This window comes from Oncorhynchus clarkii, chromosome 25 (assembly GCF_045791955.1).
Source record: "Oncorhynchus clarkii lewisi isolate Uvic-CL-2024 chromosome 25, UVic_Ocla_1.0, whole genome shotgun sequence".
NCBI lineage: Eukaryota > Metazoa > Chordata > Actinopteri > Salmoniformes > Salmonidae > Oncorhynchus > Oncorhynchus clarkii.
In genome coordinates, this window is record NC_092171.1 from 44725188 (window position 1) to 44747049 (window position 21862).

Sequence of the window (21862 nt, forward strand, 5' to 3'; positions counted from 1 at the left end):
TAGGAGTTTACAAGAGGTAGAGGATCCTACGTCAACTAGACATAGGAGGTTACAAGAGGTAGAAGAGGATCCTACGTCAACTAGATATAGGAGGTTACAAGAGGTAGAGGATCCTACGTCAACTAGACATAGGAGGTTACAAGAGGTAGAAGAGGATCCTACGTCAACTAGATATAGGAGGTTACAAGAGGTAGAGGATCTTACGTCAACTAGACATAGGAGGTTACAAGAGGTAGAGGATCCTACGTCAACTAGACATAGGAGGTTACAAGAGGTAGAGGATCCTACTTCAACTAGACATAGGAGGTTACAAGAGGTAGAGGATCCTACGTCAACTAGACATAGGAGGTTACAAGAGGTAGAGGATCCTACGTCAACTAGACATAGGAGTTTACAAGAGGTAGAGGATCCTACATCGACTAGACATAGGAGTTTACAAGAGGTAGAGGATCCTACTTCAACTAGACATAGGAGGTTACAAGAGGTAGAGGATCCTACGTCAACTAGACATAGGAGGTTACAAGAGGTAGAGGATCCTACGTCAACTAGACATAGGAGGTTATAAGAGGTAGAGGATCCTACATCAACTAGACATAGGAGGTTACAAGAGGTAGAGGATCCTACATCGACTAGGTTAGATCCAGACTTGGGTGCAAAGTCACTCCCTCCTTCAGCCTTCGTCTCTCCTGCAAGCTGCTCCTGCAAGCTGCTCCTGCAAGCTGCTCCTGCAAGATGCTCCTGCAAGCTGCTCCTGCAAGATGCTCCTGCAAGATGCTCCTGCCAGATGCTCCTGGAAGCTGCTCCTGCAAGCTGCTCCTGCAAGCTGCTCCTGCAAGCTGCTCCTGCCAGATGCTCCTGCAAGCTGCTCCTGCCAGATGCTCCTGCAAGATGCTCCTGCAAGATGCTCCTGCCAGATGCTCCTGCAAGCTGCTCCTGCCAGATGCTCCTGCAAGCTGCTCCTGCCAGATGCTCCTGCAAGATGCTCCTGCAAGATGCTCCTGCCAGATGCTCCTGCAAGCTGCTCCTGCCAGATGCTCCTGCAAGATGCTCCTGCAAGCTGCTCCTCTCTAGTGCTCTCTGATCGGAGCAGTGTAAAGGTTGGGGTGTTGAATGATGCCTGTTACATCCTGTGTGTTTGCTGCCCCCTACCTCGTCCAACTGTCCTAGGCACATTTTTTTGTTCCCTCAAATCTGGACAATAAAGTTGCATTGTGTTGTCCTGGCTGGCTGTGAGGTGGCAGCTTGCTACTGGTCTGGCCATGTGTCTGTCTGCATTGTTTCTGTGAGAGGATATGAGAGTACACCCCCCCCCCCCCCCCCCCCACTTCCATCCTCTCTGCCCTCTCCTCCTCCTCCTCCTCCTCCTCCTCCTCCTCCTCATTAGAATAGAGGTGCAGAATCACTGCAGTGATTCATTCTGCCAGCATCCCAAATGACAAACTATTCCCTATATTGTGCACTTCTCTCTTCTCTTGAACAGGACTCTGGTCTAAAGTCGTGCACTATACAGGAAAATAGGATGTCATTTTAAATAGAAGCAATCTTAACTATTCCTCTTATCAGTCCTGTCCTAGTTCTGCTGCTCTCAACCCCGGCAGGCTGTATCAGGCTAACTAACTTAGAAAACAGTAGCACTAGCTCTTTGTATTCATCCCTGTGTTCTGTGCCAGGGAGCAGCACTGTTTACACAGACAGAGGCCCTTGATTCAGCATTTGCTTCCTTTACAAAAAACCCCTGTATCCTGCAGTTATCTGACAAAGACGACTAATCCATCTAGTAGGTCTGTTAGCTGTGTCTATCTAGCAGGTGTACAGTGGGTCTGTTAGCTGTGTCCATCTAGTAGGTCTGTTAGCTGTGTCTATCTAGTAGGTCTGTTAGCTGTGTCTATCTAGTAGGTGTACAGTGGGGTCTGTTAGCTGTGTCTATCTAGTAGGTTTACAGTGGAGTCTGTTAGCTGTGTCCATCTAGTAGGTTTACAGTGGAGTCTGTTAGCTGTGTCCATCTAGTAGGTGTACAGTGGGTCTGTTAGCTGTGTCCATCTAGTAGGTCTGTTAGCTGTGTCTATCTAGTAGGTCTGTTAGCTGTGTCTATCTAGTAGGTGTACAGTGGGGTCTGTTAGCTGTGTCTATCTAGTAGGTGTACAGTGGAGTCTGTTAGCTGTGTCCATCTAGTAGGTGTACAGTGGGTCTGTTAGCTGTGTCTATCTAGTAGGTGTACAGTGGGTCTGTTAGCTGTGTCTATCTAGCAGGTGTACAGTGGGTCTGTTAGCTGTGTCTATCTAGCAGGTGTACAGTGGGGTCTGTTAGCTGTGTCTATCTAGCAGGTGTACAGTGGAGTCTGTTAGCTGTGTCTATCTAGCAGGTGTACAGTGGAGTCTGTTAGCTGTGTCTATCTAGCAGGTGTACAGTGGAGTCTGTTAGCTGTGTCTATCTAGTAGGTGTACAGTGGGGTCTGTTAGCTGTGTCTATCTAGCAGGTGTACAGTGGGGTCTGTTAGCTGTGTCTATCTAGTAGGTGTACAGTGGGGTCTGTTAGCTGTGTCTATCTAGTAGGTGTACAGTAGGTCTGTTAGCTGTGTCTATCTAGTAGGTGTACAGTGGGTCTGTTAGCTGTGTCTATCTAGTAGGTGTACAGTGGGGTCTGTTAGCTGTGTCTATCTAGTAGGTGTACAGTGGGGTCTGTTAGCTGTGTCTATCTAGTAGGTGTACAGTGGGGTCTGTTAGCTGTGTCTATCTAGTAGGTGTACAGTGGGGTCTGTTAGCTGTGTCTATCTAGCAGGTGTACAGTGGAGTCTGTTAGCTGTGTCTATCTAGTAGGTGTACAGTGGGGTCTGTTAGCTGTGTCTATCTAGTAGGTGTACAGTGGAGTCTGTTAGCTGTGTCTATCTAGTAGGTCTGTTAGCTGTGTCTATCTAGTAGGTCTGTTAGCTGTGTCTATCTAGCAGGTGTACAGTGGAGTCTGTTAGCTGTGTCTATCTAGTAGGTCTGTTAGCTGTGTCTATCTAGTAGGTCTGTTAGCTGTGTCTATCTAGTAGGTCTGTTAGCTGTGTCTATCTAGTAGGTGTACAGTGGGTATGTTAGCTGTGTCTATCTAGCAGGTGTACAGTGGGGTCTGTTAGCTGTGTCTATCTAGTAGGTGTACAGTGGGTCTGTTAGCTGTGTCTATCTAGCAGGTGTACAGTGGAGTCTGTTAGCTGTGTCTATCTAGTAGGTGTACAGTGGGTCTGTTAGCTGTGTCTATCTAGTGGGTCTGTTAGCTGTGTCTATCTAGTAGGTGTACAGTGGGGTCTGTTAGCTGTGTCTATCTAGCAGGTGTACAGTGGGGTCTGTTAGCTGTGTCTATCTAGTAGGTGTACAGTGGGTCTGTTAGCTGTGTCTATCTAGTAGGTGTACAGTGGGGTCTGTTAGCTGTGTCTATCTAGCAGGTGTACAGTGGGGTCTGTTAGCTGTGTCTATCTAGTAGGTGTACAGTGGGTCTGTTAGCTGTGTCTATCTAGTAGGTGTACAGTGGGTCTGTTAGCTGTGTCTATCTAGCAGGTGTACAGTGGGGTCTGTTAGCTGTGTCTATCTAGCAGGTGTACAGTGGGGTCTGTTAGCTGTGTCTATCTAGTAGGTGTACAGTGGGGTCTGTTAGCTGTGTCTATCTAGTAGGTGTACAGTGGGTCTGTTAGCTGTGTCTATCTAGCAGGTGTACAGTGGAGTCTGTTAGCTGTGTCTATCTAGTAGGTGTACAGTGGGTCTGTTAGCTGTGTCTATCTAGTGGGTCTGTTAGCTGTGTCTATCTAGTAGGTGTACAGTGGGGTCTGTTAGCTGTGTCTATCTAGTAGGTGTACAGTGGAGTCTGTTAGCTGTGTCTATCTAGTAGGTGTACAGTGGGTCTGTTAGCTGTGTCTATCTAGTAGGTGTACAGTGGAGTCTGTTAGCTGTGTCTATCTAGTAGGTGTACAGTGGGTCTGTTAGCTGTGTCTATCTAGTAGGTGTACAGTGGGTCTGTTAGCTGTGTCTATCTAGTAGGTGTACAGTGGAGTCTGTTAGCTGTGTCTATCTAGTAGGTGTACAGTGGGTCTGTTAGCTGTGTCTATCTAGTAGGTGTACAGTGGGGTCTGTTAGCTGTGTCTATCTAGTAGGTGTACAGTGGGTCTGTTAGCTGTGTCTATCTAGTAGGTGTACAGTGGGTCTGTTAGCTGTGTCTATCTAGCAGGTGTACAGTGGAGTCTGTTAGCTGTGTCTATCTAGTAGGTGTACAGTGGGTCTGTTAGCTGTGTCTATCTAGTAGGTGTACAGTGGGTCTGTTAGTTGTGTCTATCTAGTAGGTGTACAGTGGGTCTGTTAGCTGTGTCTATCTAGTAGGTGTACAGTGGGTCTGTTAGCTGTGTCTATCTAGTAGGTCTGTTAGCTGTGTCTATCTAGTAGGTCTGTTAGCTGTGTCTATCTAGTAGGTGTACAGTGGGTCTGTTAGCTGTGTCTATCTAGTAGGTGTACAGTGGGTCTGTTAGCTGTGTCTATCTAGTAGGTTTACAGTGGGGTCTGTTAGCTGTGTCTATCTAGCAGGTCTGTTAGCTGTGTCTATCTAGCAGGTGTACAGTAGGTCTGTTAGCTGTGTCTATCTAGCAGGTCTGTTAGCTGTGTCTATCTAGCAGGTCTGTTAGCTGTGTCTATCTAGCAGGTCTGTTAGCTGTGTCTATCTAGTAGGTGTACAGTGGGTCTGTTAGCTGTGTCTATCTAGTAGGTCTGTTAGCTGTGTCTATCTAGTAGGTGTACAGTGGGTCTGTTAGCTGTGTCTATCTAGTAGGTCTGTTAGCTGTGTCTATCTAGTAGGTGTACAGTGGGTCTGTTAGCTGTGTCTATCTAGTAGGTCTGTTAGCTGTGTCTATCTAGCAGGTGTACAGTGGAGTCTGTTAGCTGTGTCTATCTAGTAGGTGTACAGTAGGTCTGTTAGCTGTGTCTATCTAGTAGGTGTACAGTGGGTCTGTTAGCTGTGTCTATCTAGTAGGTGTACAGTGGAGTCTGTTAGCTGTGTCTATCTAGTAGGTGTACAGTGGAGTCTGTTAGCTGTGTCTATCTAGTAGGTGTACAGTGGGTCTGTTAGCTGTGTCTATCTAGTAGGTGTACAGTGGGTCTGTTAGCTGTGTCTATCTAGCAGGTGTACAGTGGAGTCTGTTAGCTGTGTCTATCTAGTAGGTGTACAGTAGGTCTGTTAGCTGTGTCTATCTAGTAGGTGTACAGTGGGTCTGTTAGCTGTGTCTATCTAGTAGGTGTACAGTAGGTCTGTTAGCTGTGTCTATCTAGCAGGTCTGTTAGCTGTGTCTATCTAGCAGGTGTACAGTAGGTCTGTTAGCTGTGTCTATCTAGTAGGTGTACAGTAGGTCTGTTAGCTGTGTCTATCTAGTAGGTGTACAGTAGGTCTGTTAGCTGTGTCTATCTAGCAGGTGTACAGTAGGTCTGTTAGCTGTGTCTATCTAGCAGGTCTGTTAGCTGTGTCTATCTAGCAGGTGTACAGTGGAGTCTGTTAGCTGTGTCTATCTAGTAGGTGTACAGTGGGTCTGTTAGCTGTGTCTATCTAGTAGGTGTACAGTGGAGTCTGTTAGCTGTGTCTATCTAGTAGGTGTACAGTGGAGTCTGTTAGCTGTGTCTATCTAGCAGGTGTACAGTGGGGTCTGTTAGCTGTGTCTATCTAGTAGGTGTACAGTGGAGTCTGTTAGCTGTGTCTATCTAGCAGGTGTACAGTGGGGTCTGTTAGTTGTGTCTATCTAGCAGGTGTACAGTGGGGTCTGTTAGCTGTGTCTATCTAGTAGGTGTACAGTGGGTCTGTTAGCTGTGTCTATCTAGCAGGTGTACAGTGGGGTCTGTTAGCTGTGTCTATCTAGTAGGTGTACAGTGGGTATGTTAGCTGTGTCTATCTAGTAGGTGTACAGTGGGTATGTTAGCTGTGTCTATCTAGCAGGTGTACAGTGGGGTCTGTTAGCTGTGTCTATCTAGTAGGTGTACAGTGGGTCTGTTAGCTGTGTCTATCTAGCAGGTGTACAGTGGAGTCTGTTAGCTGTGTCTATCTAGTAGGTGTACAGTGGGTCTGTTAGCTGTGTCTATCTAGTGGGTCTGTTAGCTGTGTCTATCTAGTAGGTGTACAGTGGGGTCTGTTAGCTGTGTCTATCTAGTAGGTGTACAGTGGGTCTGTTAGCTGTGTCTATCTAGCAGGTGTACAGTGGAGTCTGTTAGCTGTGTCTATCTAGTAGGTGTACAGTGGGTCTGTTAGCTGTGTCTATCTAGTGGGTCTGTTAGCTGTGTCTATCTAGTAGGTGTACAGTGGGGTCTGTTAGCTGTGTCTATCTAGCAGGTGTACAGTGGGGTCTGTTAGCTGTGTCTATCTAGTAGGTGTACAGTGGGTCTGTTAGCTGTGTCTATCTAGTAGGTGTACAGTGGGGTCTGTTAGCTGTGTCTATCTAGCAGGTGTACAGTGGGGTCTGTTAGCTGTGTCTATCTAGTAGGTGTACAGTGGGTCTGTTAGCTGTGTCTATCTAGTAGGTGTACAGTGGGTCTGTTAGCTGTGTCTATCTAGCAGGTGTACAGTGGGGTCTGTTAGCTGTGTCTATCTAGCAGGTGTACAGTGGGGTCTGTTAGCTGTGTCTATCTAGTAGGTGTACAGTGGGGTCTGTTAGCTGTGTCTATCTAGTAGGTGTACAGTGGGTCTGTTAGCTGTGTCTATCTAGCAGGTGTACAGTGGAGTCTGTTAGCTGTGTCTATCTAGTAGGTGTACAGTGGGTCTGTTAGCTGTGTCTATCTAGTGGGTCTGTTAGCTGTGTCTATCTAGTAGGTGTACAGTGGGGTCTGTTAGCTGTGTCTATCTAGTAGGTGTACAGTGGAGTCTGTTAGCTGTGTCTATCTAGTAGGTGTACAGTGGGTCTGTTAGCTGTGTCTATCTAGTAGGTGTACAGTGGAGTCTGTTAGCTGTGTCTATCTAGTAGGTGTACAGTGGGTCTGTTAGCTGTGTCTATCTAGTAGGTGTACAGTGGGTCTGTTAGCTGTGTCTATCTAGTAGGTGTACAGTGGAGTCTGTTAGCTGTGTCTATCTAGTAGGTGTACAGTGGGTCTGTTAGCTGTGTCTATCTAGTAGGTGTACAGTGGGGTCTGTTAGCTGTGTCTATCTAGTAGGTGTACAGTGGGTCTGTTAGCTGTGTCTATCTAGTAGGTGTACAGTGGGTCTGTTAGCTGTGTCTATCTAGCAGGTGTACAGTGGAGTCTGTTAGCTGTGTCTATCTAGTAGGTGTACAGTGGGTCTGTTAGCTGTGTCTATCTAGTAGGTGTACAGTGGGTCTGTTAGTTGTGTCTATCTAGTAGGTGTACAGTGGGTCTGTTAGCTGTGTCTATCTAGTAGGTGTACAGTGGGTCTGTTAGCTGTGTCTATCTAGTAGGTCTGTTAGCTGTGTCTATCTAGTAGGTCTGTTAGCTGTGTCTATCTAGTAGGTGTACAGTGGGTCTGTTAGCTGTGTCTATCTAGTAGGTGTACAGTGGGTCTGTTAGCTGTGTCTATCTAGTAGGTTTACAGTGGGGTCTGTTAGCTGTGTCTATCTAGCAGGTCTGTTAGCTGTGTCTATCTAGCAGGTGTACAGTAGGTCTGTTAGCTGTGTCTATCTAGCAGGTCTGTTAGCTGTGTCTATCTAGCAGGTCTGTTAGCTGTGTCTATCTAGCAGGTCTGTTAGCTGTGTCTATCTAGTAGGTGTACAGTGGGTCTGTTAGCTGTGTCTATCTAGTAGGTCTGTTAGCTGTGTCTATCTAGTAGGTGTACAGTGGGTCTGTTAGCTGTGTCTATCTAGTAGGTCTGTTAGCTGTGTCTATCTAGTAGGTGTACAGTGGGTCTGTTAGCTGTGTCTATCTAGTAGGTCTGTTAGCTGTGTCTATCTAGCAGGTGTACAGTGGAGTCTGTTAGCTGTGTCTATCTAGTAGGTGTACAGTAGGTCTGTTAGCTGTGTCTATCTAGTAGGTGTACAGTGGGTCTGTTAGCTGTGTCTATCTAGTAGGTGTACAGTGGAGTCTGTTAGCTGTGTCTATCTAGTAGGTGTACAGTGGAGTCTGTTAGCTGTGTCTATCTAGTAGGTGTACAGTGGGTCTGTTAGCTGTGTCTATCTAGTAGGTGTACAGTGGGTCTGTTAGCTGTGTCTATCTAGCAGGTGTACAGTGGAGTCTGTTAGCTGTGTCTATCTAGTAGGTGTACAGTAGGTCTGTTAGCTGTGTCTATCTAGTAGGTGTACAGTGGGTCTGTTAGCTGTGTCTATCTAGTAGGTGTACAGTAGGTCTGTTAGCTGTGTCTATCTAGCAGGTCTGTTAGCTGTGTCTATCTAGCAGGTGTACAGTAGGTCTGTTAGCTGTGTCTATCTAGTAGGTGTACAGTAGGTCTGTTAGCTGTGTCTATCTAGTAGGTGTACAGTAGGTCTGTTAGCTGTGTCTATCTAGCAGGTGTACAGTAGGTCTGTTAGCTGTGTCTATCTAGCAGGTCTGTTAGCTGTGTCTATCTAGCAGGTGTACAGTGGGTCTGTTAGCTGTGTCTATCTAGCAGGTCTGTTAGCTGTGTCTATCTAGTAGGTGTACAGTGGGTCTGTTAGCTGTGTCTATCTAGTAGGTCTGTTAGCTGTGTCTATCTAGTAGGTCTGTTAGCTGTGTCTATCTAGTAGGTGTACAGTGGGTCTGTTAGCTGTGTCTATCTAGTAGGTGTACAGTGGGTCTGTTAGCTGTGTCTATCTAGTAGGTGAACAGTGGAGTCTGTTAGCTGTGTCTATCTAGTAGGTGTACAGTGGGTCTGTTAGCTGTGTCTATCTAGTAGGTGAACAGTGGAGTCTGTTAGCTGTGTCTATCTAGTAGGTGTACAGTAGGTCTGTTAGCTGTGTCTATCTAGTAGGTGTACAGTGGGGTCTGTTAGCTGTGTCTATCTAGCAGGTGTACAGTAGGTCTGTTAGCTGTGTCTATCTAGTAGGTGTACAGTAGGTCTGTTAGCTGTGTCTATCTAGCAGGTGTACAGTAGGTCTGTTAGCTGTGTCTATCTAGTAGGTGTACAGTAGGTCTGTTAGCTGTGTCTATCTAGCAGGTGTACAGTAGGTCTGTTAGCTGTGTCTATCTAGTAGGTGTACAGTAGGTCTGTGAGCTGTGTCTATCTAGTAGGTGTACAGTAGGTCTGTTAGCTGTGTCTATCTAGCAGGTGTACAGTAGGTCTGTTAGCTGTGTCTATCTAGCAGGTGTACAGTAGGTCTGTTAGCTGTGTCTATCTAGCAGGTGTACAGTGGGTCTGTTAGCTGTGTCTATCTAGTAGGTGTACAGTAGGTCTGTGAGCTGTGTCTATCTAGTAGGTGTACAGTAGGTCTGTTAGCTGTGTCTATCTAGCAGGTGTACAGTGGGGTCTGTTAGCTGTGTCTATCTAGTAGGTGTACAGTAGGTCTGTTAGCTGTGTCTATCTAGTAGGTGTACAGTGGGTCTGTTAGCTGTGTCTATCTAGTAGGTGTACAGTGGGTCTGTTAGCTGTGTCTATCTAGCAGGTGTACAGTAGGTCTGTTAGCTGTGTCTATCTAGTAGGTGTACAGTGGGTCTGTTAGCTGTGTCTATCTAGCAGGTGTACAGTGGGTCTGTTAGCTGTGTCTATCTAGCAGGTGTACAGTGGGTCTGTTAGCTGTGTCTATCTAGTAGGTGTACAGTGGGTCTGTTAGCTGTGTCTATCTAGTAGGTGTACAGTGGGTCTGTTAGCTGTGTCTATCTAGCAGGTGTACAGTGGGTCTGTTAGCTGTGTCTATCTAGCAGGTGTACAGTAGGTCTGTTAGCTGTGTCTATCTAGTAGGTGTACAGTGGGTCTGTTAGCTGTGTCTATCTAGCAGGTGTACAGTGGGTCTGTTAGCTGTGTCTATCTAGCAGGTGTACAGTGGGTCTGTTAGCTGTGTCTATCTAGCAGGTGTACAGTGGGGTCTGTTAGCTGTGTCTATCTAGTAGGTGTACAGTGGGTCTGTTAGCTGTGTCTATCTAGTAGGTGTACAGTGGGGTCTGTTAGCTGTGTCTATCTAGCAGGTGTACAGTGGGGTCTGTTAGCTGTGTCTATCTAGTAGGTGTACAGTGGGTCTGTTAGCTGTGTCTATCTAGTAGGTGTACAGTGGGTCTGTTAGCTGTGTCTATCTAGCAGGTGTACAGTGGGGTCTGTTAGCTGTGTCTATCTAGCAGGTGTACAGTGGGGTCTGTTAGATGTGTCTATCTGACAGCATGCTATCCATCTAGTAGGTGTACAGTGGGGTCTGTTAGCTGTGTCTATCTAGCAGGTGTACAGTGGGGTCTGTTAGCTGTGTCTATCTAGTAGGTGTACAGTGGGTCTGTTAGCTGTGTCTATCTAGCAGGTGTACAGTGGGTCTGTTAGCTGTGTCTATCTAGCAGGTGTACAGTGGGGTCTGTTAGCTGTGTCTATCTAGCAGGTGTACAGTGGGGTCTGTTAGATGTGTCTATCTGACAGCATGCTATCCATCTAGTAGGTGTACAGTGGGGTCTGTTAGCTGTGTCTATCTAGCAGGTGTACAGTGGGGTCTGTTAGCTGTGTCTATCTAGTAGGTGTACAGTGGGGTCTGTTAGCTGTGTCTATCTGACAGCATGCTATCCATCTAGTAGGTGTACAGTGGGGTCTGTTAGCTGTGTCTATCTAGCAGGTGTACAGTGGGGTCTGTTAGCTGTGTCTATCTAGTAGGTGTACAGTGGGGTCTGTTAGCTGTGTCTATCTAGCAGGTGTACAGTGGGGTCTGTTAGATGTGTCTATCTGACAGCATGCTATCCATCTAGTAGGTGTACAGTGGGTCTGTGAGCTGTGTCTATCTAGTAGGTGTACAGTGGGTATGTTAGCTGTGTCTATCTAGTAGGTGTACAGTGGGTCTGTTAGCTGTGTCTATCTAGTAGGTGTACAGTGGGTCTGTTAGCTGTGTCTATCTAGCAGGTGTACAGTGGGTCTGTTAGCTGTGTCTATCTAGCAGGTGTACAGTGGGGTCTGTTAGCTGTGTCTATCTAGCAGGTGTACAGTGGGTCTGTTAGCTGTGTCTATGTAGCAGGTGTACAGTGGGTCTGTTAGCTGTGTCTATCTAGCAGGTGTACAGTGGGGTCTGTTAGCTGTGTCTATCTAGTAGGTGTACAGTGGGTCTGTTAGCTGTGTCTATCTAGTAGGTGTACAGTGGGGTCTGTTAGCTGTGTCTATCTAGCAGGTGTACAGTGGGGTCTGTTAGCTGTGTCTATCTAGTAGGTGTACAGTGGGTCTGTTAGCTGTGTCTATCTAGTAGGTGTACAGTGGGTCTGTTAGCTGTGTCTATCTAGCAGGTGTACAGTGGGGTCTGTTAGCTGTGTCTATCTAGCAGGTGTACAGTGGGGTCTGTTAGATGTGTCTATCTGACAGCATGCTATCCATCTAGTAGGTGTACAGTGGGGTCTGTTAGCTGTGTCTATCTAGCAGGTGTACAGTGGGGTCTGTTAGCTGTGTCTATCTAGTAGGTGTACAGTGGGTCTGTTAGCTGTGTCTATCTAGCAGGTGTACAGTGGGTCTGTTAGCTGTGTCTATCTAGCAGGTGTACAGTGGGGTCTGTTAGCTGTGTCTATCTAGCAGGTGTACAGTGGGGTCTGTTAGATGTGTCTATCTGACAGCATGCTATCCATCTAGTAGGTGTACAGTGGGGTCTGTTAGCTGTGTCTATCTAGCAGGTGTACAGTGGGGTCTGTTAGCTGTGTCTATCTAGTAGGTGTACAGTGGGGTCTGTTAGCTGTGTCTATCTGACAGCATGCTATCCATCTAGTAGGTGTACAGTGGGGTCTGTTAGCTGTGTCTATCTAGTAGGTGTACAGTGGGTCTGTTAGCTGTGTCTATCTAGTAGGTGTACAGTGGGGTCTGTTAGCTGTGTCTATCTAGCAGGTGTACAGTGGGGTCTGTTAGCTGTGTCTATCTAGTAGGTGTACAGTGGGTCTGTTAGCTGTGTCTATCTAGTAGGTGTACAGTGGGTCTGTTAGCTGTGTCTATCTAGCAGGTGTACAGTGGGGTCTGTTAGCTGTGTCTATCTAGCAGGTGTACAGTGGGGTCTGTTAGATGTGTCTATCTGACAGCATGCTATCCATCTAGTAGGTGTACAGTGGGGTCTGTTAGCTGTGTCTATCTAGCAGGTGTACAGTGGGGTCTGTTAGCTGTGTCTATCTAGTAGGTGTACAGTGGGTCTGTTAGCTGTGTCTATCTAGCAGGTGTACAGTGGGTCTGTTAGCTGTGTCTATCTAGCAGGTGTACAGTGGGGTCTGTTAGCTGTGTCTATCTAGCAGGTGTACAGTGGGGTCTGTTAGATGTGTCTATCTGACAGCATGCTATCCATCTAGTAGGTGTACAGTGGGGTCTGTTAGCTGTGTCTATCTAGCAGGTGTACAGTGGGGTCTGTTAGCTGTGTCTATCTAGTAGGTGTACAGTGGGGTCTGTTAGCTGTGTCTATCTGACAGCATGCTATCCATCTAGTAGGTGTACAGTGGGGTCTGTTAGCTGTGTCTATCTAGCAGGTGTACAGTGGGGTCTGTTAGCTGTGTCTATCTAGTAGGTGTACAGTGGGGTCTGTTAGCTGTGTCTATCTAGCAGGTGTACAGTGGGGTCTGTTAGATGTGTCTATCTGACAGCATGCTATCCATCTAGTAGGTGTACAGTGGGTCTGTGAGCTGTGTCTATCTAGTAGGTGTACAGTGGGTATGTTAGCTGTGTCTATCTAGTAGGTGTACAGTGGGTCTGTTAGCTGTGTCTATCTAGTAGGTGTACAGTGGGTCTGTTAGCTGTGTCTATCTAGCAGGTGTACAGTGGGTCTGTTAGCTGTGTCTATCTAGCAGGTGTACAGTGGGGTCTGTTAGCTGTGTCTATCTAGCAGGTGTACAGTGGGTCTGTTAGCTGTGTCTATCTAGCAGGTGTACAGTGGGTCTGTTAGCTGTGTCTATCTAGCAGGTGTACAGTGGGGTCTGTTAGCTGTGTCTATCTAGTAGGTGTACAGTGGGTCTGTTAGCTGTGTCTATCTAGTAGGTGTACAGTGGGGTCTGTTAGCTGTGTCTATCTAGCAGGTGTACAGTGGGGTCTGTTAGCTGTGTCTATCTAGTAGGTGTACAGTGGGTCTGTTAGCTGTGTCTATCTAGTAGGTGTACAGTGGGTCTGTTAGCTGTGTCTATCTAGCAGGTGTACAGTGGGGTCTGTTAGCTGTGTCTATCTAGCAGGTGTACAGTGGGGTCTGTTAGATGTGTCTATCTGACAGCATGCTATCCATCTAGTAGGTGTACAGTGGGGTCTGTTAGCTGTGTCTATCTAGCAGGTGTACAGTGGGGTCTGTTAGCTGTGTCTATCTAGTAGGTGTACAGTGGGTCTGTTAGCTGTGTCTATCTAGCAGGTGTACAGTGGGTCTGTTAGCTGTGTCTATCTAGCAGGTGTACAGTGGGGTCTGTTAGCTGTGTCTATCTAGCAGGTGTACAGTGGGGTCTGTTAGATGTGTCTATCTGACAGCATGCTATCCATCTAGTAGGTGTACAGTGGGGTCTGTTAGCTGTGTCTATCTAGCAGGTGTACAGTGGGGTCTGTTAGCTGTGTCTATCTAGTAGGTGTACAGTGGGGTCTGTTAACTGTGTCTATCTGACAGCATGCTATCCATCTAGTAGGTGTACAGTGGGGTCTGTTAGCTGTGTCTATCTAGCAGGTGTACAGTGGGGTCTGTTAGCTGTGTCTATCTAGTAGGTGTACAGTGGGGTCTGTTAGCTGTGTCTATCTAGCAGGTGTACAGTGGGGTCTGTTAGATGTGTCTATCTGACAGCATGCTATCCATCTAGTAGGTGTACAGTGGGTCTGTGAGCTGTGTCTATCTAGTAGGTGTACAGTGGGTATGTTAGCTGTGTCTATCTAGTAGGTGTACAGTGGGTCTGTTAGCTGTGTCTATCTAGCAGGTGTACAGTGGGTCTGTTAGCTGTGTCTATCTAGCAGGTGTACAGTGGGTCTGTTAGCTGTGTCTATCTAGTAGGTGAACAGTGGGTCTGTTAGCTGTGTCTATCTAGTAGGTGTACAGTGGGTCTGTTAGCTGTGTCTATCTAGCAGGTGTACAGTGGGGTCTGTTAGCTGTGTCTATCTAGCAGGTGTACAGTGGGTCTGTTAGCTGTGTCTATCTAGTAGGTGTACAGTGGGTCTGTTAGCTGTGTCTATCTAGTAGGTGTACAGTGGGTCTGTTAGCTGTGTCTATCTAGTAGGTGTACAGTGGGTCTGTTAGCTGTGTCTATCTAGCAGGTGTACAGTAGGTCTGTTAGCTGTGTCCATCTAGTAGGTGTACAGTGGGTCTGTTAGCTGTGTCTATCTAGTAGGTGTACAGTGGGGTCTGTTAGCTGTGTCTATCTAGCAGGTGTACAGTGGGTCTGTTAGCTGTGTCTATCTAGTAGGTGTACAGTGGGTATGTTAGCTGTGTCCATCTAGTAGGTGTACAGTGGGTCTGTTAGCTGTGTCTATCTAGTAGGTGTACAGTGGGGTCTGTTAGCTGTGTATATCTGACAGCATCCTATCCATCTAGCAGGTGTACAGTAGGTCTGTTAGCTGTGTCTATCTAGCAGGTGTACAGTGGGTATGTTAGCTGTGTCCATCTAGTAGGTGTACAGTGGGTCTGTTAGCTGTGTCTATCTAGTAGGTGTACAGTGGGGTCTGTTAGCTGTGTCTATCTAGCAGGTGTACAGTGGGTCTGTTAGCTGTGTCTATCTAGTAGGTGTACAGTGGGTATGTTAGCTGTGTCCATCTAGTAGGTGTACAGTGGGGTCTGTTAGCTGTGTATATCTGACAGCATCCTATCCATCTAGCAGGTGTACAGTGGGGTCTGTTAGCTGTGTCTATCTAGCAGGTGTACAGTGGGTATGTTAGCTGTGTCCATCTAGTAGGTGTACAGTGGGTCTGTTAGCTGTGTCTATCTAGTAGGTGTACAGTGGGGTCTGTTAGATGTGTCTATCTAGCAGGTGTACAGTGGGGTCTGTTAAACAGTGGGTGCATCCCAAACAGCACCCTGTTCCCTCTGGGCTCTGGTCCAAAGTAGTGCACTCTATTCTCTATGGGCTCTGGTCCAAAGTAGTCCACCCTATTCCCTCTGGGCTCTGGTCCAAAGTAGTGCAGTCTGTACAGGGTGGGCCCTGTACACACAACAGCAGACCCACTCATGCATTCCAAACGTCATCCTATTACCCATTTAGAGTGCACTACTTTGGACCAGAGCCCAGAGGGAATAGGATGGACTAGCCAGGAGGGGACAGGCTGGCTGGGGCAACTTCACCTGGGTCTTTGTGTTGACTCCCACAACGACAAGGACAAGCAGGGTTTCATGTCACAGATCCTCATCATTCCAGAATGTGCTGAAAATGGCAGCCATTTTGGGAAATTAGTTCTATGAAATTCTATGGAAGTGAAGTGAAGTGAAGTGAACCAGCCTACTGGTTTACAGAGAGAGGCCCAGGCTGGGGTTGAGGCCTTTCCTTTAGAGCAGTGTTGTTGTTTTTTAAAGGTGTAGTAAGTTACTGCAGTGTTTTATTTTTATTTTTATGTGTAGTAAGTTACTGGGATGTGACTATTATGTCACATGATACACATTTTTCATTCAGTGTACGAGTGAAGGATCCATAGTACTTGTTGTTCACGTGCTAACTGTTTACATTTTTGGGGGGGGAGTGTGAAACGGGTGTTCGGTCTCTCCATCTCGTCTCTCTCGAACAGCCTCAAAAAACGGGGCCGTTGCTATGGAAACAGGAAGGTGGGGACAGACAGAGATTATCTAGTTTTATAAAATTATGTTTGCATCAAATACTTTACTCCTTGAAAGTTGTGTATTCATTATACACTGTTTATACACACAAGTATGTGGACACCCCTTCAAATTAGTGGATTCGTCTATTCCAGCCACACCGGTTGCTGACAGGTGTATAAATTTGAGCACACAGCCATGCAATCTCCATAGACAGACATTCTCAGTAGAAGGAACTTACTAAAGAGCTCAGTGACTTTCAACGTGGCACGGTCATGGAATGCCACCTTTCCAAAAAGTCAGTGTGTCAACTGTAAGTGCTGTTATTGTGAAGTGGAAACGTCTAGGGGCAACAACGGCTCAGTGGTAGACCACACAAGCTCACCGAAGGACCGCTGAGTGCTGAAGTGCGAAGCGTGTAAAAATCGTCTGTCCTCGGTTGCAACACTCACTACCGAGTTACAAACTGCCTCTGGAAGCAACTTCAGCACAATAACTGTTGGTCGGGAGCTTTATAAAATGGGTTTCCATGGCTGTGCAGCTGCACACAAGCCTAAGATCACCATGCACAATGCCAAGCGTCGGCTGGAGTGGTGTAATGCTCGCCGCCATTGGGCTCTGGAGCAGTGGAAAGGTGTTTTTCAGTTTTCACCAACTGGCAGTCCGACGGACGAATCTGGTTTGGCGGACGCCAGGAGAACGCTACGTGCCCCAATGCATAGTGCTAACTGTAAAGTTTGGTGGAGGCGAATAATGGTCTGGGGCTGTTTTTCATGGTTTGGGCCCCTTAGTTCCAGTGAAGGGAAACCTTAATGCTACAGCAACTTTGTTGCACCAGTTTAGGGAAGGCCCTTTCCTGTTTCAGCATGACGATACCCCCGTGGACAAAGTGAGGTCATCACAGAAATATGTCGCCATTGGTGTGAAAGAACTTGACTGGCCTGCACAGATCCCTGACCTCAACCCTATCGAAAACCTTTGGGATGAATTGGAACACCGACTGCAAGCCAGGCCTAATAGCCCAACATCAGTGCCCGACCTCACTAATGCTCTTGTGTCTGAATGGAAGTAAGTCCCTGCAGCAACGTTCCCACATCTAGTGGAAAGCCTTTCCCGGAAGAGTGGAGGCTGTTATATCAGCAATGTTCCAACATCTAGTGGAAAGCCTTTCCCAGAAGAGTGGAGGCTGTCATAGCAGCAAAGGGCGAGGACCAACTCCATATTAATGCCCATGATTTTGGAATTAGATGTTGGACAAGCAGGTGTCCACATACTTTTGGTCATGTAGTGTATATCACATATGTGAAGAACGACGACTGTCAATAATGAACAGCTGCAATACGTCTCGATTCTACCCCGTATTATTCTGTCATATATACGCGTGTAAAAGAATATAAAGACACATGGAATTATTTTAATTCCATTAAAAGTAGGCGGATATTTTTCGTATCTAAAATGGTACGCGAAATGTTGCTTCAGTATACTTTTCTCGAGTTGTGAATTGTGTCGCACAAGAGATAAATGGATGGACTTGCGCCTGGTGAAAACCGTACAGCCTATTGTGCAATATATTCCACAACGCTAACCAAATACACCAGCGACGACACCATTTGGGAGATAAAAGGTTGTGAGTGTTTCTGATCCACAGTTATCTTCCTACAATGCCGTCTTCAGAGCACAGCATTTCCTGATTGGTTTCTTTAGAAATGCACTGAAAGAGAGACGAGCAGATAATGATCAATAATCATGATCAATAATCAACGATCAATAACCATGATTGATAATCAATGGTCAATAATCATGATTGATAATCAATGATCAATAATCATGGTCAATAATCAATGACAAAGTTCTTGTGAAGATGGATGTTGCGCGTTTGACACAAATCCGTACTAGTTGTTTCAGGCCCTGGTCTTGTCCCCGTCTTGAATACTGTCTGGTAATAATGGTCTCAAGTGCCACAAAGAAAGACCTTGAAAAGCTGCAGCTCAGAACAGAGCATTATGCCTCGCCCTTTAACTGCACCTACAGAACTAACATCAACAACAAGGATACCAGTCTTTCCTGGTTGAGGGTTGACAAGAGATTGACTGCCTCTCTTCTAATTTTTATGAGAAATATTACTGTGATGAAAATTCCATATAGTCTGTATAATCAAATAACATTCAGCTCAGACACTAATACATACCCCACAAGACATAGCACCAGGGGTCTCTTCAGACACTAATACATACCCCACAAGACATAGCACCAGGGATCTCTTCAGACACCAATACATACCCCACAAGACATAGCACCAGGGGTCTCTTCAGACACTAATACATACCCCACAAGACATAGCACCAGGGATCTCTTCAGACACTAATACATACCCCACAAGACATAGCACCAGGGATCTCTTCAGACACCAATACATACCCCACAAGACATAGCACCAGGGGTCTCTTCAGACACTAATACATACCCCACAAGACATAGCACCAGGGATCTCTTCAGACACCAATACATACCCCACAAGACATAGCACCAGGGGTCTCTTCAGACACTAATACATACCCCACAAGACATAGCACCAGGGATCTCTTCAGACACCAATACATACCCCACAAGACATGCCACCAGGGGTCTCTTCAGACACCAATACATACCCCACTAGACATGCCACCAAGGGTCTCTTCAGACACCAATACATATCCCACTAGACATGCCACCAGGGGTCTCTTCAGACACCAATACATACCCCACAAGACATGTCAACAGGGGTCTCTTCAGACACCAAGACATACCCCACAAGACATAGCACCAGGGATCTCTTCAGACACCAAGACATACACCACAAGACATGCCACCAGGGGTCTCTTCAGACACTAATACATACCCCACAAGACATGCCACCAAGGGTCTCTTCAGACACCAATACATACCCCACAAGACATGCCACCAGGGGTCTCTTCAGACACTAATACATACCCCACAAGACATGCCACCAGGGGTCTCTTCAGACACCAATACATACCCCACAAGACATGCCACCAGGGGTCTCTTCAGACACTAATACATACCCCACAAGACATGCCACCAGGGGTCTCTTCAGACACTAATACATACCTCACAAGACATGCCACCAGGGGTCTCTTCAGACACCAATACATACCCCACAAGACATGCCACCAGGGGTCTCTTCAGACACCAATACATACCCCACAAGACATGCCATCAGGGATCTCTTCAGACACCCAGACATACCCCACTAGACATGCCACCAGGGGTCTCTTCAGACACTAATACATACCCCACAAGACATGCCATCAGGGATCTCTTCAGACACCCAGACATACCCCACTAGACATGCCACCAGGGGTCTCTTCAGACACTAATACATACCCCACAAGACATGCCATCAGGGATCTCTTCAGACACCCAGACATACCCCACTAGACATGCCACCAGGGGTCTCTTCACAGTCCCCAAGTCCAAAACAAATTCACGGCAACATGCGGTATTATACAGAGCCGTGATCGCATGGAACTCCCTTCCATCTCCTATTACTCAAGCAAACAGCAAAATGACTTTTAAAGAAATCAATTAAACATCACATGGAACTGCTGAGACTGAGTGGGGACACATACACACATTCTTGCGAGCGAGCACACACACACACACACACACACACACACACACTAGCGCACATTGTCTTTTCTAGCCACCGTGCTTCTACATCTGCATTGCTTGCTGTTTGTGGTTTTAGGCTGGGTTTCTGTACAGCACTTTGAGATATCAGCTGATGTAAGAAGGGCTATATAAATAAATTTGATTTGATTTTTGTAATAAATTGCAATTGCAGACAGAGATTCACATACAGCTTTGCCACAGTAGTCTATAGTAAAGATCTGTGTGGCGAAACAGGAGACGACACTCCTTATAGTAGTTGGTGTAGACAACCTACCGTCAATCATACCTTAACATTATTGCATTGGATTAGATACAAAGTATCTAAGACGAGATAAACATGTCTAGACGTTGGTTTCTCAATCTACTAATCTCGGCCTTGAGGCTGCGTGACTATCAGCAGTTGCAGACAATTCTCAGCCTGAGAACTAAAGCAGTACATCTCCATTACCCAGTACTTTTACGTCATTGCACATTGCAAGCATAGAAAGGTTATCACATATATACACAGTAATCATGGCATTGGTGTAACCCCACACCCGACCCCTCAGGTCAATGTAACACAGTAGACATAGAATATGTTTCATTCAGTTCTGTCTGTGTGTTAGTCTGCTCTGTCAGCAGCCAGATCAGTTCTGTCAGCACCCAGATCAGTTCTGTCAGCAGCCAGATCAGTTCTGTCAGCAGCCAGATCAGTTCTGTCAGCAGCCAGATCAGTTCTGTCTCCACCCAGATCAGTTCTGTCAGCAGCCAGATCAGTTCTGTCAGCAGCCAGATCAATTCTGTCAGCAGCCAGATCAGTTCTGTCTCCACCCAGATCAGTTCTGTCTCCACCCAGATCAGTTCTGTCAGCTGCCAGATCAGTTCTGTCTCCCCCCAGATCAGTTCTGTCTCCACCCATATCAGTTCTGTCAGCAGCCAGATCAGTTCTGTCTCCACCCAGATCAGTTCTGTCAGCAGCCAGATCAGTTCTGTCTCCACCCAGATCAGTTCTGTCAGCAGCCAGATCAGTTCTGTCTCCACCCAGATCAGTTCTGTCAGCAGCCAGATCAGTTCTGTCTCCACCCAGATCAGTTCTGTCTCCACCCAGATCAGTTCTGTCTCCACCCAGATCAGTTCTGTCAGCAGCCAGATCAATTCTGTCAGCAGCCAGATCAGTTCTGTCTTCACCCAGATCAGTTCTGTCTCCACCCAGATCAGTTCTGTCAGCTGCCAGATCAGTTCTGTCTCCCCCCAGATCAGTTCTGTCTCCACCCATATCAGTTCTGTCAGCAGCCAGATCAGTTCTGTCTCCACCCAGATCAGTTCTGTCAGCAGCCAGATCAGTTCTGTCTCCACCCAGATCAGTTCTGTCAGCAGCCAGATCAGTTCTGTCTCCACCCAGATCAGTTCTGTCAGCAGCCAGATCAGTTCTGTCTCCACCCAGATCAGTTCTGTCTCCACCCAGATCAGTTATGTCTCCACCCAGATCAGTTCTGTCAGCAGCCAGATCAGTTCTGTCAGCAGCCAGATCAGTTCTGTCTCCACCCAGATCAGTTCTGTCTCCACCCAGATCAGTTCTGTCTCCACCCAGATCAGTTCTGTCTCCACCCAGATCAGTTCTGTCTCCACCCAGGTTAGTTCTGTCTCCACCCAGATCAGTTCTGTCTCCACCCAGATCAGTTATGTCTGCACCCAGATCAGTTCTGTCAGCAGCCAGATCAGTTCTGTCTCCACCCAGATCAGTTCTGTCTCCACCCAGATCAGTTCTGTCAGCAGCCAGATCAGTTCTGTCAGCAGCCAGATCAGTTCTGTCTCCACCCAGATCAGTTCTGTCTCCACCCAGGTCAGTTCTGTCTCCACCCAGATCAGTTCTGTCTCCACCCAGATCAGTTATGTCTGCACCCAGATCAGTTCTGTCAGCAGCCAGATCAGTTCTGTCTCCACCCAGATCAGTTCTGTCTCCACCCAGATCAGTTCTGTCAGCATCCAGATCAGTTCTGTCAGCAGCCAGATCAGTTCTGTCTCCACCCAGATCAGTTCTGTCTCCACCCAGGTCAGTTCTGTCTCCACTCAGATCAGTTCTGTCTCCACCCAGATCAGTTCTGTCTCCACCCAGATCAGTTCTGTCAGCAGCCAGATCAGTTCTGTCTCCACCCAGATCAGTTCTGTCTCCACCCAGATCAGTTCTGGGTGGAGGAAGAGTGCAGAGGAGGAGTGCTGATCTAGGAACAGCTCACGGACCTGTCCATTATAATCTAAAAGGCTGAACTGATCCTAAATCAGCGCTCCTACTCAGAGACACTACGAATACGGTGCCCAGAGCTGCAGACTCTTTAAGAGTTAATGAATGTGGCAGCATGGTTTATTCATTAGCTCGATGGTGAGATGCTGCTATGATTAATTGATTAATCCCGCTTTTTGTTTGTCCTGGCCATGTATCATTATCTGCTGTGT

At 46.9% G+C, this 21862-nt stretch overlaps 1 protein-coding gene across 1 annotated transcript; it reads left to right on the plus strand.

The window, feature by feature from the left end:
• The first annotated feature begins 16276 nt into the window (after nt 1-16276).
• On the plus strand, nt 16277-21629 carry LOC139383662 (uncharacterized). The gene is made up of 2 exons (XM_071128197.1): nt 16277-16391; nt 20035-21629. Exons 1-2 carry the CDS (start codon nt 16277-16279, stop codon nt 21627-21629), a joined length of 1710 nt encoding a protein of 569 aa, XP_070984298.1.
• The last annotated feature ends 233 nt before the right edge of the window (nt 21630-21862 follow it).